This window comes from Monodelphis domestica, chromosome 5, assembly GCF_027887165.1.
Source record: "Monodelphis domestica isolate mMonDom1 chromosome 5, mMonDom1.pri, whole genome shotgun sequence".
NCBI classification, from domain to species: Eukaryota; Metazoa; Chordata; class Mammalia; order Didelphimorphia; family Didelphidae; genus Monodelphis; species Monodelphis domestica.
The window spans coordinates 17,037,532-17,054,424 of NC_077231.1; the positions used below are offsets into that span (position 1 = coordinate 17,037,532).

General features: G+C 38.7%; 1 protein-coding gene across 4 annotated transcripts in view; it reads right to left on the reverse strand.

Moving 5' to 3' along the window:
* The window catches only part of ERGIC2 (ERGIC and golgi 2), an 85,165-nt gene that overhangs the window by 41,895 nt on the left and 26,377 nt on the right, over window positions 1-16,893 (reverse strand). For 2 of the 4 annotated variants that reach the window (XM_001363607.4, XM_056797667.1), the window contains 2 exons: window positions 2,449-2,495; window positions 1,111-1,181 (listed from right to left, as the gene is read on the reverse strand). In XM_001363607.4, the coding sequence (XP_001363644.1) occupies window positions 1,111-1,181; window positions 2,449-2,495 (118 nt within the window). Of the gene's footprint in view, window positions 1-1,110; window positions 1,182-2,448; window positions 2,496-16,224; window positions 16,860-16,893 lie in introns of those variants that run through there. The other 2 variants (XM_056797670.1, XM_056797669.1) reach the window with 2 other exon arrangements.

Consider the following 16,893-nt stretch of genomic DNA (forward strand, 5'->3'; position numbering starts at 1 on the left):
AATTTGTCAAAATTTGGGATTTGGGGAATCTTAAAACCAAAGGTTATTTTACATTTTCTTAGTTTAAGAAAAAAAAAACAATAAACACAAAACCTGTTAATTTGACTATTAAAAAACAGTTCTTGCATATCTCCCTCCTCTTCTGTCCACCATAGGCCACTCCCTCAAAATAGAAGTGAATAAATGTTGGCTAAATTAAACCAAGATATTAATGATGTGAACAAATAAAATCACCATTATTTAACTCTCTTTAAAGTTTAGATATTCGGGGGGAGGGGGGAAGGGCTTGTTGCTCATAAAAATTATTTTGTTAAAATCAAACTAGAAATATAAAATTACCTCATAAATTTTCTCTTATTTATGCTAAAGTGCCCCAGTTATTTTCACCTTCCTTTATAGAAATCATTTTCCCCTCCCTTTAATCACCTATGACTGCTCTCTGAACTTGTATGTGTATGCACAGACGCACATGTGTGGGCATGTGTACACTTATTTGTCCATTTTAAGAAGAGTACTTAGGGTTCTGATTTGGGGATATTTCATGACAAGATGACACTTCTAATAATTGAAAATTTTCTTCAAAGATTCAAAAATAAGAAGAATTTGATATGTAGAATAAATTTCTCCTAACAGAGAAACTAAATGTTTTTAAACATGCTTTATCTATGATAACTTAACAGTGAGACATAACTTTTACCAAAGGAAAACAATATTTCATGTGTATGTAGAGTAGCATGCTATTAAAGTCTTATTTAAATGAGTTTAATCAAACCTACATTCCAACAAGAGAAATATCCTGTTCTTCTAAATACTGAGAGGGTAAAGAAAGATTTTGAAACTTTACAATGTAAAATATTACCACATTAAGATTTTTCTAGTATAACTGAAGAAACATGAATTGAACACCGACTACAAAGGAAGTTCTATACTCTACAATTAAGGGGATAAAAGTACATAAAACTTCAGTTTAGAGCCATGTTGGGAAAATAACACAGACATGTGAAAAACAAACAATATCAGACCATATAAACCTGAAACATAATATATTCCACAGGATTTAGACAGTAAAGAAAATTTAAGCATGTTTTGAAAAAAATCTTGAAAACTTACAGGTTCATAAACTAGACCATCTGCAGCTGCAACCATTGTTTCGGCTAAATCCAATACATCAGCTCCTACATCTGAATAAAAGTAAGTATTAACAGGTTTGAATCCTTTATTCAACCAGAAACAATATATAGAAGAAAATATTATAAGCTGAGAAAAAAAGAAAAAAGACATGGTTTACAGAATCACTTCCTATGCTGCTACTATTTTTGCTTAAAAGCTACAAGTTGCTAGATTATAAGGCTCAAAGAACTGCAATATCTTTTTCAATTTTTACTGATAAGCTAAATGACACAGAGGGTTCTATATAATAAATATAAACTTCATTATTAAACCAAAGAATGTTGAATAACAGTTTAACATGACACCAAATGTAAGAATCATATTAAAGCTGACACAAATGCCTCTAAAAATTATCCTCATGCTTTATAGAATTATTACTTCAAAATAGTTTACTTTGAAAAGAAGAAATATCCTTTGGTATGTGGTATGAAACATCCTGCATAAGGCAAAAGTTCAACAAGTAAATATATTATCTATTCAATACCAAACACTGGTTAAAAAACTATGACATTCCAGTGTATATACAAGTATTGGGTACTCAGCTCCATTCATCCCTTCTTAGCAAAATATTTTATGTCTGACATAACTTCTTCCTGAACATAGGATGAGATCACTGAAAAATAAAGCACTTGTACAGGACTTCTCCAAAATGAATTTTTTTAGTGCTTTTCTGATTCAATTTGGCATCTTTTTAAAGTTCCTGTAATAATGGAGTTTTTATCTCTGTCCTTTAGGCAAGATGAAACTCATATGTAATTTCTGTGTAAAGGCATCCCTCATCTATGAAACAACTTTAATTTGAAAATATCTACTCTGTAACATGTATAAATTTCTACAATTTTGTACAAGTATCATTAAGAAAATAATGACAGCGGATTACAGAATTTACCACTTTTAAAAAGAAAACTTGATTCCTGCATAAAAGAGGACAGTATACATAGAGGAACAAAATGGAAAGGAGAGGTTAATAAGTGTTTTTTTAAATGTTAAGTATCTCTTCCCTAAATCCTTTTATTATGATAACTCCTCATAGTCCAATGATATAACTACACTGGAGAAAGTAATAACCTCCTTTCTTCAAAAGGAGAAATATGAGAAAGATTCTCAGAGTAAAGAGCCACTGTGAAAAAATTTCTATTTTGGAAACAAAGTAAATTTCAGTAATCAAATTAACAATGATGAAAACTTTAAAACCTAGCAAGAAAAAAAAGGGAAAATAAAACTAATTGTTTGAAATTTTAAAAGCACTGCAAGTCATCAAATAGAAGAGATACTTACATTGACACTTCATAGCAACAGTAATATTTATATTGATTCTTAATTTGCTAGAAGACAAAAAAAAAATCAGTTCATTGATAAATGCCCATTTGCAATGACAAAATTTTATAAAAGTAATTTGATATAGTGAAAAAAATATTCACTGGTTTTGGAGTGAAATGCTAATCTTGCATCTACATAGCACTTTTACTAGCTGTGTGACCTTAAGCAAGACACTGAATCTTGTATGTTTCCACATCTTTAAAATGAGGGTTACGGTAACTATCTGGCTTTTAAGGTCCTTTATTACCCTAAATATGGTTTGATTTAGAATTACATGGAAAGTTTTAGATTTCAAATAATTAAATACTGGCTGGATTAGCAGTATGTTTAGTATTGAGAATAGGATAGTTTAAAGTCAGATCTACTTTGAAATCACGCCAAAGACTTTTAGCTTCACATGCTTTAGCATTTTCATCCCTAACAAACATAATGGTAAGGATTAAAGGTAGCATTAAGAAGCAAACAAATCCTGCCCTTTAATTCTCTACAAGTTCCCTTTAGAAACAGCAAACTTCTAAAATATTGGACATCTATTCAATTTAATTCAAATAGCAATGACTGAAGCTAAACCCTTAGAAAAATTATTTCCTGAATATACTTTGCCTTTGAAAGAATGACTCGTATCAAATGGATTTTCAAGCTACATTATAGAGAATAACCCAACAGAAACCCAACTTTCAGTCAAATGCCAAATAGAATCACTGGGATGCTGGCCAAGTGGCCTGCAAATTCAGCCTGAACCAGATTTAAATGTAATTGGAAAATGCTTAAGATAAAAAAACTATAGAGCATAGCTTGTTAATTTGTGGTTTTCTAAGACAATATATAGCCTACAGGGAATGTCTATTTCAATTTGACATCACTGACCTATAACTACACTACCTCAAATTTGATACTTTTTACTTAGAAAAATATTTATCAATATAAATACTACCTCCAAATGTACAAAACTACAATTCCTCAAGTCTTCCCAATCTGTCTCTCTCATCAATCTTCGTTTGTTATCTGACACAAGAGCTAACCAATATGTTAGTTCTTAATATGTATGGGGTAAACATATCCAGGTTATATATTTGTTACTGCATTCTTTCTATATGAGCTACATATTTTCATTTTGTTATGTTTTGTTACACTTTTATATTGCTTCTCATTTATAAGTTTCTTTGATAATGTACTGCAACCTGGTCTTCTCATTAAAGTCATCTGCCACCTCAGCTGTTTTGTTATAGTAGTCTATGATTCACATATATGTTATCACTAAGAGAATACAGGTATTAAAGAAATGTTTCTAAAGCAACAAGCACCTAAGATCACTGGTCAAACCCTAGGTAATATGTATTTCTCAATCACTTTGTTCCTCCAGGGTAAGAAGTTAAATTGATAATTGTTTCAGAATTATGTATTTTACTGGGGAGACTTTTGTAGTATTCTGGAATTGATACAATTGGTATACTTTATTCTCCTCCTGTTCTAAATGTGTAAAACTAAGAAAACTTAAAAAAAACTCTTTAAGACACTTTTACAACTCATAATACACCTAAGAATACCAATGAAGAACATTAACTTATAAACTTATAAGATCATAACCTTACAACTGAAAGGGCCCTAAGAAATCACTCTTCATTTTATACCCAGGGTCATACAACTACTTAAATATCAAAGGCAGTATTTGAACCCAGGTCCTTCCAACTCCAATTTCAAGATCTTCTATATTATGTCAAACTGCCTTACAAACAGCAGCTCCAACAATTTAAAAAACATCTGTTAAAAGATCTTATATAACACAAAGACTTGTTTATAAAATAGAACAAAACCTCCAAAGCCATATTTTGTGATTTTTTGTGATTTTTAAGATGCTTTATGCTATAGAACAGTTAAAGAAGATGACATGCTGGGCCCTGCCTGTACCCCAACCTGCCATATGCTGGGTATGCCCTGTCCCACCCTTTACTCCAAAGAGGGGAGGGAAAAAGCACTCCCAGTGGGCTGCTGGGTGAAGGGGCAGATGAAGTGAGAAATGCCCTCAGCAAGTGTAGAGAGGGGAGGTCAGTAGGCTAAGGGCTCTGCTCCCCTCCAGTTCTGCAATGTGTGAGTCACTCACCTTATCCCCTGTGCACTCCCATCACACCGTTGGGCAGAGGGGCAGGTGAAGTAAAAAAAATGTCATCAGGCTAGGTGGAGAGATGGAAAAAAGCAGCAGCTCTGTCCAAGTCCTTTTGCCTTTCTAGTAATGAACTCTGGGGGGAAATGGAGTGGGAAAGGAGAGTGGCCAAGTGCTCTCAGAGAATGCTCTGTAGGCCATCTTTGGCACTTGTACTATATGTTTGCCATCACTATTATAGAACATCATGTTCTATTTAAACTTTACTAAGAAATAATTGTCATTCAGTGTCTCTCTCCTAGTCTACTTTACATTTTCTAGAGTCAACAACTTGTTTAGTCAAGTAAAAAGCATAAAAGTCTGCCTGATTCCCTTCTCAAATTTTCATCAAGGATATACTGCAAAAAATAGTCTCATTACATTGATGAAAAGTAAGAATAGTTTGGTTGTTGCTGATAGTCTTCTTTAATAATCTATTTTTTCCTTAACACTTCTCTCTCACCCAAATGAATATCTGTGACCTTTCCCCTTTTTTAGGATGCTCCCTCTTTTGAAGAATCTTGAAAACTCATCTTAGAATGCTTTTTAAAATTATGATACCTCCAACATAAATTTCTTCTGTATATCTGTCAGGATCAGCCATTCTATAACTTTATCTTAAGGGTCAATGCCATGTCCTCATATAGCAAAGTAGTAAAATTCAAAAGTAGATACTTTTATTTTGTAAATATCTGATGATCTATTTAATTTCATATCTGTTCTTTATTCTCTTCCTGAATGCACTTACAAATGATGCTCTTGGATGAAACAGCTTAGCAAGATTTATCACCACCTCTCTTTAGTCTCATTTTCTAATTTTGTAAGAGTTAAAATGGTTGGAGCCATAAACTGTAATAATTAAAATAGTGGAAGACTTAAATTGTAGTAGATATGAGTAGATGAGTAAATTGTGACTGCAGAAAATATGTTTTCACTACAGTGTCTTGTTTCAAATCAAATATAAGGTGGTCGCCAGGGAAATATTCCCAATTATAAATATACCCAAGTCAATTGGGTTTTATAGAGAATTTAATTAATAATACAATGACGAATTAAAGAAAGAGAGAAAAAGGAAATAATGAGAAAAGGATAGGCCAGCCCAGGGTAGCCCTGGCCAGCCCAGGCCTACGCCCTAAAAGAAAGATCAGTCAGTCCTTAATCACTCACCACAAGATCTGTTCAAGCAAGGATTCTAGTGACACCAGGCCAGCTTCATTTCAGCTGACTCCACCAGCTCAATCCTGAATCTGAATGAGTCTGAATGTCCCTGAGAGAGACCCTTCAAGGCAGCCATGGCCAGCTGTCTCCTTCAATTCAGCCTTTCCTAGCTGACTGTCCCCAAGAGAGGGCTTTTTGTCTCCTTTTAAATGGAATTTTCTCCTATGTCACCTCCCCTAAGTTCTTACATCTACCAATTACAGTAGACGTTTTTCAAAGGACAGACCATTCTTAGTTCACACCTGAGTAGACTAATCTTTTGAGTAATTCACCTCTTGCTCCTTGTAAGTTCACAAGTTCCCTGACCTTCATAGGTACTTAGCACCCTTTTGTATTATATCCAAAAATAGGCATAGCTTAAAGAACTTTTTGTCTTACTATAAGTATGGGTTTAAGTACTTTTCACTGTTCAGCAAAGAGTTTACAACTTTATCTTCCCCTAAGACATGCTTAACTATGGTCAAATAGAGTTCTCACATTCCTGATCTAAGTTACTTTCACTGCCCAAATGGAGAATGGTCCCAATGGGGAATTTTTAAGGTTTACAATTCTAACCTTATGAAGTAGGGTCTGAGAATCTTTAAGGTTCACAATTTCTTCATGGTTTTATAAGGCAATATTGCTGATAAACTTAGCATACTTTCCCCAAAAGGTTAATAAGTTAGATTACACTTTCAATCTCTCCTGCCCTTGGCTGCAATGTCTCTATGGCAGCACATGTAACAAGGGGCAAACAAGGCCAAGTGTTTTTTAGCCAATCAAGATTTTGGTCAATTTGACCTTCTTAACGTATTGCCTATTTTGCATTATTTAAGCTTTACTAAGAAATAATTGTCAACCAGTCTCTTTCCTTTTGTCTACTTTCCATTTACCAATTAAAAAATAGATCAGACTGCAGTTTGTTTGGAGTTTTACCCTCCCCCCTTTCTAGAGACATGAAGGTGATGTCAATTCCTAGATTCTTGCAGTGAGCCAGAACTTAATTATGTGAAGGAAATCATTGGGTGAATTAAGTCAGGAGAACAGAATGGTAGTTGGAAAAAGGCAGCAACAGAGTCAAGAGATCATGAGACAGGGAAAAGGGCGGATGTCCCCTGCGCAAAATAGAAAGCCAGGGGGCAGCTGGGTAGCTCAGTGGATTGAGAGCCAGACCTCAGAGACAAGAGATCCTACATTCAAATCTGGCCTCAGACGCTTCCCAGCTATGTGACCCTCGGCAATTCACTTAAACCCTATTGCCTAGCCCTTATCACTCTTCTGCCTTGGAACACAATATTGATTCTAAGATGGAAGTTAAGGGTTAAAAGAAACTAGAAAGCCTAGTTGGCTGCTAAGATGTGATGTGTTAGTGGGCTGAGAAAAGGTTTGATAAACTGAGGCAAGAGCAGATTTTGCTGTTCTCTCTTCAGTGTGAGTTGCTAGCTGGACTTCCCAGGAAGTGAGTAGGGAGTCCTAATGGCAGCCACAGAATAGTAAGCTAAATGGAGCTGCAAGGATAAGTTTAACCTATATATATCTCTCTCCTTTTTTCCATCTATTCCCCTTATTATTTTTGATTTAATAAAATTACTAATTTACAGCCAGTATCATAATTTTCCCTCTTACAAGTTGTTGTAATTACAGAGTGTCTCATCAACTTTACCTTTTCACAAAATGTAGTTTTGACAGTGTCACTTGTTTTGATCAGACAAAATGTTACATACAGGCCAATGATTATAAATGTCTGTGTTCATTACTTCAGTTTTATTAAAAAGATTTATTAATCACCTATGTATGTACACAAGGTCATTTTTTCTAGTCACAAAGATAAAAATCCCTGGTATTAAGTTTACCTTTTATTAGAGTTAAAAAAGATACACAGAGATAAATGAACAAGGAAATTTGAGAAGAGAAAGAGTATTAAAAACCTGAAAAAATCAGTGAAGGTAAAAAAAAAGTGAAAAGACCAAGATTTAGGCTTATTAACAGGTAAGACAACTTTATGATATACAAAGCTCTTCAAACATATCTCTTTTGATATAATACTACTACTATGTATACATATATATATATATATATATATATATATAGTAGTCTCTCGGTGATCGAGAATGACTATTGTCTTTGTGCAGTTTCATCTACAGTGTACCCTCATGTGGCTTTGGAGTCCAAAGGCTGAGGCGCACAGTTTGTGGCACATGGGGCATGGGACGCCAGTTGTTACGGGAGGTACAGTTGTGGCCTGGTGTCGGCGTTCACGCGCAGTGGCAAGACGTCGACGTCGCTCATCTTCAAAGGTAGTGGTGGCATAGTTAATGTGGGTTCGCCAGCTGCTTCTGTCAGAGGCAGCGAGTTCTAGTTGCTTCGGTGTAATGCCAGCCCACTTCAATTTGGACTTTAGCTGATCCTTGAATCTTTTCTTCGGCCGGCCTTGTTTCCTGAGTCCAGCTGACAGTTCACCATAGAATACCTGTCTTGGTATTCGCTGTGGGTCCATGCGGATGACATGTCCAGACCATCGTAGCTGGGTATTGAGGACCATGACTTTGATGCTGGTGGAGTTGGCTCTGTCGAGGACTTCCTGGTTGGTGATTCGGTCCTGCCATCGGATCCTCATGATTGACCGGAGGGAGCGTTGGTGGAATTGCTCCAGCTATTTCATGTGCTTCTGGTACAGTGTCCATGTCTCACAACCGTACAGGAGTGAGCTGAGGACCACTGCTTTATACACTTTGAGCTTCGTTGCAGTGCTTACACCTCTGTGTTGGAGGACTTTGCAGCACAGCCGCCCAAGTGCCTGGCTGGCCTTTTGGATCCTGGCATTAATCTTGTGGTTTAGGGACCAGTCGTTGGTGATGGTGCTGCCCAGGTACTTGAAAGTGTTGACGTTAGAAAGCTGCGTGCCATCGATTGTAATGCACGGCTGGTTCGTTGGCCTCCCTGGTGCAGGTTGGAACAGCACCTGTTTTGCTGAGGCTGATAGTCAGGCCAAACAGTTTTGTTGCGGTGGAGAACCTGTCCACAATGGTTTGGAGATGATTTCTTGGTGGGCCATGAGAGCACAGTCATCTGCAAAGAGAGCTTCCAGGATGAGTCTCTCTGTTGTCTTTGTTTTTGCAGTCAGGCGGCGAAGGTCAAATAGTGAGCCATCCAGTCGGTATTTGATGTAGACGTCCATGTCTAGATCCATCACAGCATGTCGTAATACTTGGGTGAAAAATAGGTTGAATAGTACCAGAACGAGGACACAGCTTTGTTTCATGCCATTGGAGATGTTGAAGCGATCAGAAGTCTCTCCACCAGATAGGACTTCCCCTGTCATGTCGACATGAAAGAGCTGGATCAGTTTGACAAATTTTGCTGGTTTGACAGTTTGACAACTGAGCTTGCTGAGGATCACCCACAATGCGTCCCTGTTCACTGTGTCGAATGCATTTGTCAGGTCTATGAAGACAATGTAGAGACTCAGGTTCTGCTCAAGGCATTTTTCTTGCATTTGCCTCACCGTGAAGACCATGTCGATGGTGCTACGATCTGGTCGGAAGCCACATTGTGATTCAGGCAGGTTCTGCTCTGAAACAGATGACAGGATTCTGTTGAGTATAACACGGGCGAGAATCTTTCCGGCAGTGGAGAGTAGTGAGATGCCTCTGTAGTTGTCACAGGCTGCTCGTGAGCCTTTGTTCTTGTATAGGGCTATGATGGAGGCATCTCTGAGTTCTGGGGGCATGTCTTCCTCTTCCCATATGCTGGTCAGTACTATGTGGAATGCCTGGAGCGCCTTTCCATTTAAGGCCTTGTACACCTCGGTTGGGATCCCGTCTTTACCAGGTGCCTTGCCTGCACTCATTTGTTTAATGGCTTTTTGGAATTCCTCTATTGAAGGAGGGAAATTAAGTTGTTCAATGGAGCGGTTTTGAGGGATCTGGTCAATGGCACTTTGGTCAACTGAAGAGGGTCGGTTGAGAAGCTGACTGAAATGTTCTTTCCACCTGTTGCTGAAGGCTTTTTTATCTTTTATGAGAGTGTCACCATCAGAGGATAGCAAGGGAGTGGTGGTGGGTTTTAATGGCCCATAGACAGTCTTGAGAGCACTGAAAAATTGTTTGTAGTTTTTCATATCAGCAAACTGCTGGATTTCTTCTGCCTTTTTTTCCCACCATCGGTCTTGCATCTTCCTGATCTCACGCTGTGCCGTGGCTTGGAGACTTGAATCTGTCCTTTTTAGGAGCAGAGTTTGGGTTATTTTGCCACTCCATAAAGGCTTTGTTCTTCTTGCTCAATAGGTCTTCAATAGCAGTGTTGTTCTCGTCAAACCAGTCCTGGTGGTTGCGTTGGTTTGGGCCTAGGACTGCCTTTGATGTTTCCTTCACTGCGTCTCTGAACTGGTTCCATTTCTCGGTTGACCTTCCAGTGAGTGGTCCCTTGGCAGACAGCTTGTTGTCCAGGCAGGACTGGAATGTTTGCAAATAAGATGGATCTCTAAGAAAACTCACATTGTAAAATGCGCGAACTGTCTGGGTGTGTTTTGGATGGCAAGGCGCAATGCGCATTTGAAGAGTCGCTCTAACCAATCGGTGGTCTGTCCAGTATTCAGCTCCTCTCATGGCTCTGGTGATCTTTTCATCCTGGATGTCTCGCTGGCGTACAATGATGTAGTCAATGAGATGCCACTGTTTTGATCTTGTGTGCATCCACGTTGTTTTATATTTGTTCGCCATTCTGAACACAGTGTTCGTGATGGTGAGTTCTAACTCTGAGCATTTGCTGAGTAGCAGTAGGCTGTTGTTGTTCATTTTGCCCACGCCATGTTTGCCGAGCACTCCTTTCCATCTTTCATGGTCCTGGTCTACGTGGGCGTTGAAGTCTCCCAGTAGTATCAGCTTGTCATTTGTGGGCACTGAGTGCAGGAAGGCACTCAGGTCAGAGTAGAACTGCTCGATGGTCTCCTCTGTGCTGGTCAATGTTGGGGCATATGCGCTGATGATTGTGGCATACCGGTCTTTGCTGAGAGGCAAACGGATCTTCATGAGCCTCTCGCTGATGCCCACAGGCAAGTCTGGCAGCTGTTTGAGCAAACTGGTCTTGATGGCCAGGCCAACACCGTGGATTCTGTCTTCATTTGAGGCTCTATCTTTCCAGAAGAAGGTGTATCCAGTGGTGGGTTCGCTGAGTGATCCCTCTTCTGGTAAGCGTGTTTCGCTTAAGGCTGCGATGTCGATGTTATATCGCGCCAGTTCTTTACCGATTAGAGCTGTTCTTCTCTCAGGTCTTGGGGTATTCTCTCTATCAAGTAATGTCCTGATGTCCCATGCTCCTAGTAGGAGTTTCTTTGTATTTTTCCTTTGATTTCGACCGCTTAAAGGGGATGACCCGCCAGCCTCGGTGTGCTGACCGGGTGTTTGTAGGGCAGGCAATGTTTGGGACACCTTTTCTAGTCCCCTCCCTTGATTAGGGTGAGCAGTGCTGTCCTAGAGAGGGCTGCTCAGTCACCCAGGATGCTGCCGAACGTCCCTGCTGCCCACAGGGCCGAGCGACCACTGGTCCGTGGGCCGCCTACGTGCAGGATCGTGACTACAACTGCCAGTGGTCACCTCCACCTGTTGTGTCGTCACTCCCCCATCACCGCAGGTCTTGAAGAGGGTGGACGGGGTTAGGATAGATGAGTGTGCACAAAGATACTTGTGCGTGAAGGAGATTTAAGTGGACAAGTCGACGCACAAAGATAGTCCCACTCTCTCGGCGTTGGAAGCCTGGGTCCAGTGGAACGAAAAAAATTGTTACGTCTGAAGACTTCCTCAGCTGCATTGGATGGCCGTGTTGTCCTTTGTGCTCCAACACGCCCTAAGCACTCCACAGTGCTTCTCTGCGTCGCCCTCTCAGCCGTTGAACCTTCTTATTGGTTTCTTCCATCTGTTCAGCCGAAGCAGTCTTCATATGCTGGGTGAGCAAAGCCCTGGTTCACCATGGGTCGATGACCCAATGGCTACCCTCACAAGGTTTGGCTGGCCTGTCAAAGCCTTTGCCCGGGGTGTGGCCGCTGCCACATGCTAGCAGCTACTGGGAGCCACAAGTGAGAGCTGGGTGTCAGGTGGGGGTCAGAGACTGGAGGAAAAAAAAAACCAAAAACTACTACTACTAGGTAGGCTATAAAGAAAAAAATTAACAATTAAGAGCTATTAAAAGTGAAATGAGCTGTCTCAAACAATAGTTTCATTTCACTGAGATTCCACTGAGGATGAAGGAACAGAAGGAGCCTGAAAGGCAAGTGAATGAATTCTAAGCATGGAAAAATGTATAAGGGTAGGGAGATAGCATATGTGTAATTACGATCTGCTCGCCGGAACACTAAATCCCAGAATCCCACTTTCGTTCTCAAATTACATACTTATGTTTTGGAGATAAAGTTTGTGTGTGACCCCATCCCTCTCTCTCTTTTCCCCTGATCATGGTATATGGAGGTGAGGTGAGGTGAGAGGCAGGGAATTTTACTCATGTGTTTTTTACTCAGGTTTTTACTTTTGTTCTTTTTATTTTCTTCTACTTCAAGTGATTATTAATAAACCTTATAAAATACTTGGAGTTACTGGATATTAACTTAAATCTTACATTGCAACAACCAGAAGTCTGGAGTTTAGAACCCTTGCTCCTCCCTGAGTTGGTAGAGCAATTGTTTAATTAGACAAATAGATTAGTTTTAAAAGCCTCTGCTGTCCTCGCTGCTGCTCCTTCTCTCATTGCTGGTGCTCCCACCACTGCTGATGCCATTGTTGAATCTGCTGCCCCGAGTCTGCCACGAATTCTCCTGAATACACTAGCTGGGGGTCCTTGCGAGCCACTTTCGGAGTGACTGGTAAAGTATAAATTTCCCTCTTTCCCTTGCATTGCTAACACCTGAGTGCTTGCTGCTACCTTGGAGGCATGGGTGTTTCTTTTAGGCAACAAGTAGCTTCCTAAAGGCTTTTACCTGAGGATAATTTTCCACCCTCTTAACTCACTGTCCACATATCTGGGGAGAAAAATCAAGAGGAACAGAAGTCCCCTGCCCACATGACAGCAGAAGCAAATAGCTCCCTGGTGTTTTTTTACCCCTAGGGGGAGGGGAAGGAAGGTTACTCTTAACTTAATTGTAGCCACTTCATACTAGGGTAGCACCACCTACCGACAGGAAGTAGAATTGCAAGCATGGCCTACTCAATGAGCAGTGCATTACCAAAGTTTCAGTATGTCTTTTCTTGCTGCTATTCCTTAGTGTACTGACTGGAAACCTTGCTGTTAGCATGTATAATCTTGAAATACAAAGGAAAGATTCATCTCCCTACACCCCCTTGCCATTCTGGCCTGCCTAGTTTCTGCAACACATCCAATATGGGGTTCATTCAAACTACGCTCAGTGCAGGTATGGGGAACCCCTGAAGTGTGACCAAAGGAACCTAGATGGATGATGATAGTGGGAGGGGAAGGAACTTTAAAAGAGTCTGGGGGAAAATTTTAAAGCCTTTTCAGTCTCCACTGTTTTAATGATGTTTCAGTTTATTCCCCTTCAAATAGTGAAGAAATCTCTGTAACTCAGCTATCAAAATTGGATAAAAGGACTCTTGGATTCAGTGCCCGTATCCTGTCACATTTATTGTATTTCATGATTGTTTGCTTTAAGATTTAATTTTGTTTGCTCAGTTCACATATTAACCTAATCTATAATGTTCCATTTCACTATATCATTTTCAACTACTGTATTTTGGCCTTTAACTATATGTGCCATTACATTGTATTTATTTGTACTCTCCCCCATGACTGGACTGGAGAAAATACCATTGTAAAAGTCCATAAACAACTTGCAAAAACCCTTTTCCATGGCAAAACGAGAGATTCTTATGGATGCTGGGTTTGTCACCAGATCCTTTGAGATCACATGTTGCCTAAATGGTCTTTTGTTACTTTTTGTCTTTGTTAATTGTCACAAAGATGATGGATGGATGGACTCCATCAAACTGGTTACAACCTATATACAACCTTTAGAGAATTTAATGAGCTAAAAAAATCTCGATTTTTTTTAAACTTTCTGAATGAAAAAATTATATTGCCAGAGTTTATTTTAGAGTGAAATTGTAGGTGGGAAAGGAGGAGAGGAAGGTGAAGTGGAATCTTGGATTGAAAAATTGGGGAAGGGGAGGCTTTTTTACCTTTCTTTTTTTTTAAAAACATTATTTTATTTGGTCATTTTCAAACACTATTCATTAGAAACAAAGATCATTTTCTTTTTCTCCCCCTCTAACCCTCAATGGCGATGCGTGATTCCCCTGGGTATCACATGTGTCCTCAGTCAGAACTCTTTTCCATTTGTTGGTATTTTCATTAAGGTGATCATGTCAACTGATTTTAATGGATCTTCAAAAGTGATTTTTCAGGCTATCTCAGAGCACCACTACCTCTGACTTGATCATTTATCATTTGCCTGCGTTTGAGTTTTTTCTAACAAAAGGTAAGGGTGCATTTAGTAGTTGAAGTGAAGTGCAACAGCACTATTGTATTCCCCACCTCCACATTTATAAAAATTTAATGGATGGGACATATAAAGACATGCCTTTTATGGCTGTTACAGTCTCATAAGGGAGGTGGGAAGGTTTTCCTAAGGGGCATGTTACTTCTGGATGGCTCCCAGGAGGGAGCATTTTCCATGGAGCCTAGTGGCTTCTGGATGGTTTATATATTTGTTACTCTTCAGCTTACTCTACCCTTCCACCAGAATGATCTGGATTCTTGGTGACATTTTAGACCCAAAAGATTTTCATCAGTAGTACAGAGGTTTTTCTGGGCTCTCCTGCCAAATTTTGAAATGATGACAGTAATAGACTTTGTTAAAAATATCTCAGTCAAATTTGAAAAATTGACTAGATCTGGAGAACTTGTGGCAAGTATCCATGAGATTCAGTGACTATAAAGACTCATGTGGATCCTAATGATAGCAGGTTTGTTTGCCATTGTCATTAAATGGGCTCTTGTGATTCTGGGGATTTTGGTACTTCCTAAATGTGCATTAGCTGCTATACTACTGTTTTATAAAGCTGTTTTCTTAGAAAAAATTAGGTACACTCACGCTGTAGATCATGGCCAAGTTAAAAAGGAAATGGATCTCATTTTGGGGTGAGAAACCTTTGTATTCTGCCTCTCCTTGACAAACACAGTGTGTCACTGATTGTGAACTATATATACATTTTAAAATTTTTATTGTTTTTCCTTGTATGTGGAATAGTTATTTGAGTTCTTTTTTCTTTCCTTTTTGTACTTGAAGCACATGCTATTAGTATTAACAGTTTTTTTTATTTTGCACTAATATAAGTTTATAATATCCATTAGCCCTAATGTTAAAGCATACCCAAAAGCTTTAAGACTATGGAAACCTGCCATTGATTGTTAAATATTATGGGACCTTGATTTATGATTGTGTCTGATTTCAGATGAAAGGATCACAAAAGAACCATTGTACAGTGCCAAGAAGCACAAAGACAAGGAGACCAATCAATTCCGGTGGTGAGACTGATGAGAATCTACCCAAAGACAGAGGGCTTGTTCAAGGAAGCAGCTGTTTGACGTCTGACACAGGATTTCCCCTTGCCAGATTCAGACAAAGTACCTCAATTTAGCTGCCATTTTGGCTCCTCTATCCCTGAGAGTGAAGGTAAAATTAGACCAGGGAATGATATTTCCCATTTGCTACACACAAAAAAAATTTAGTCCTTTTTGTTTCTCCTTCATAATGTGGCAATTTTCCTAGTCCTGGCTGCTGATAGGGTTAGTTCATATTGCTGCAATGGTCCTACAGGCTTGTGGGACATAAATCATTTTATTGGGTCCTGATTCTAGGATCTATTATAGGCTTATTCTTGATTACTCAGAATTTTTATATAATATTTAATTTTGATTTTCTTTTCTTTTCTTCTATTTGTTTTTTTTTTAATGTTTTTGACTTCCTTTTAACAATTGATTCACATACCTCATAACTCAGCCATGTATCCCGGGGTGATCCATGTGTTGGGCAACACACTCCTCAGTGAGGATTGTATAATTCTCATAAAATTCTAGATTTATAAACATTTTTCTTGTTTGAGAGTAATTTTAGGATAAGAAACTTGAACTGTTTGGAGAAGGTGCCATGAAGATGTCTGCAGAAAGCACACACTGCACCAAAAGATCCAGTGAAGTTTGGGATACAGTTAAATTGAACTGTGGGGGGGATGAATGCATTTATTTTGAATGTAAACTCTTATGCCAAAGGGGACTGCCCCCTAATTGACTTTTAATCAATGCACCTAACAGTTTTGTTTTCTTTCACTTTTATTTCCTTCTTATCCCCAAATTATTGTAATTTCCCTTAGAAAGTGCAATATTGTACATACCTCTAGTTGAAGATCTTTAGATATAAGTTGGTTACGTGTACTGATTCCATGGGGAAACTAGGCTTGTAAATCTGGGAGATTTCTACATGCTCATTTTCCATTGGAATCACAGGGGGGTTGTGTAATTAGGATTTGCTCCCCAGAACTCTAAAGAAATGTAAGAAAGTTGCTTCTCTTAATACGTTCACATTCTAATAGGAGGAAACAGCACATATAGTTTTAAAGTTTGATGAAAAGGCTTTGAGGTCCTTAGGATGCAGTAGCAAAGCAAGTGAGTAATGCCATCTTTTATATTATTTCCACTCATGAGAAAATATTAATTTATGATGTTAAACCATCTGATAACAGTGTCAAGGACTTAAGTAGTAAGGATTTTCTTTTCTAGGTCTTTAGAAACTAAAGCAAGAGTGATAGCATTTTTAGAGAAGCACTTGACAGGTTATCTCTACAAGTGCTGGCTCTAGGGGTTGGACTATAATTGGGAGAGTGAAGAGGTAAGGAATATGGAGTCTCCTATTTCCACATAAAATAGACTATGAAGGATCTTAAATATCTTTCTTAAAATGTTTTACTTTACACTTAAGGTAATAAGGAATGACTAAAGGTTTCAGGGTCAGATCTGTGCCTTTAAGAGATATTTCAATATTTTTTTTATTTTATTTCTTTAAT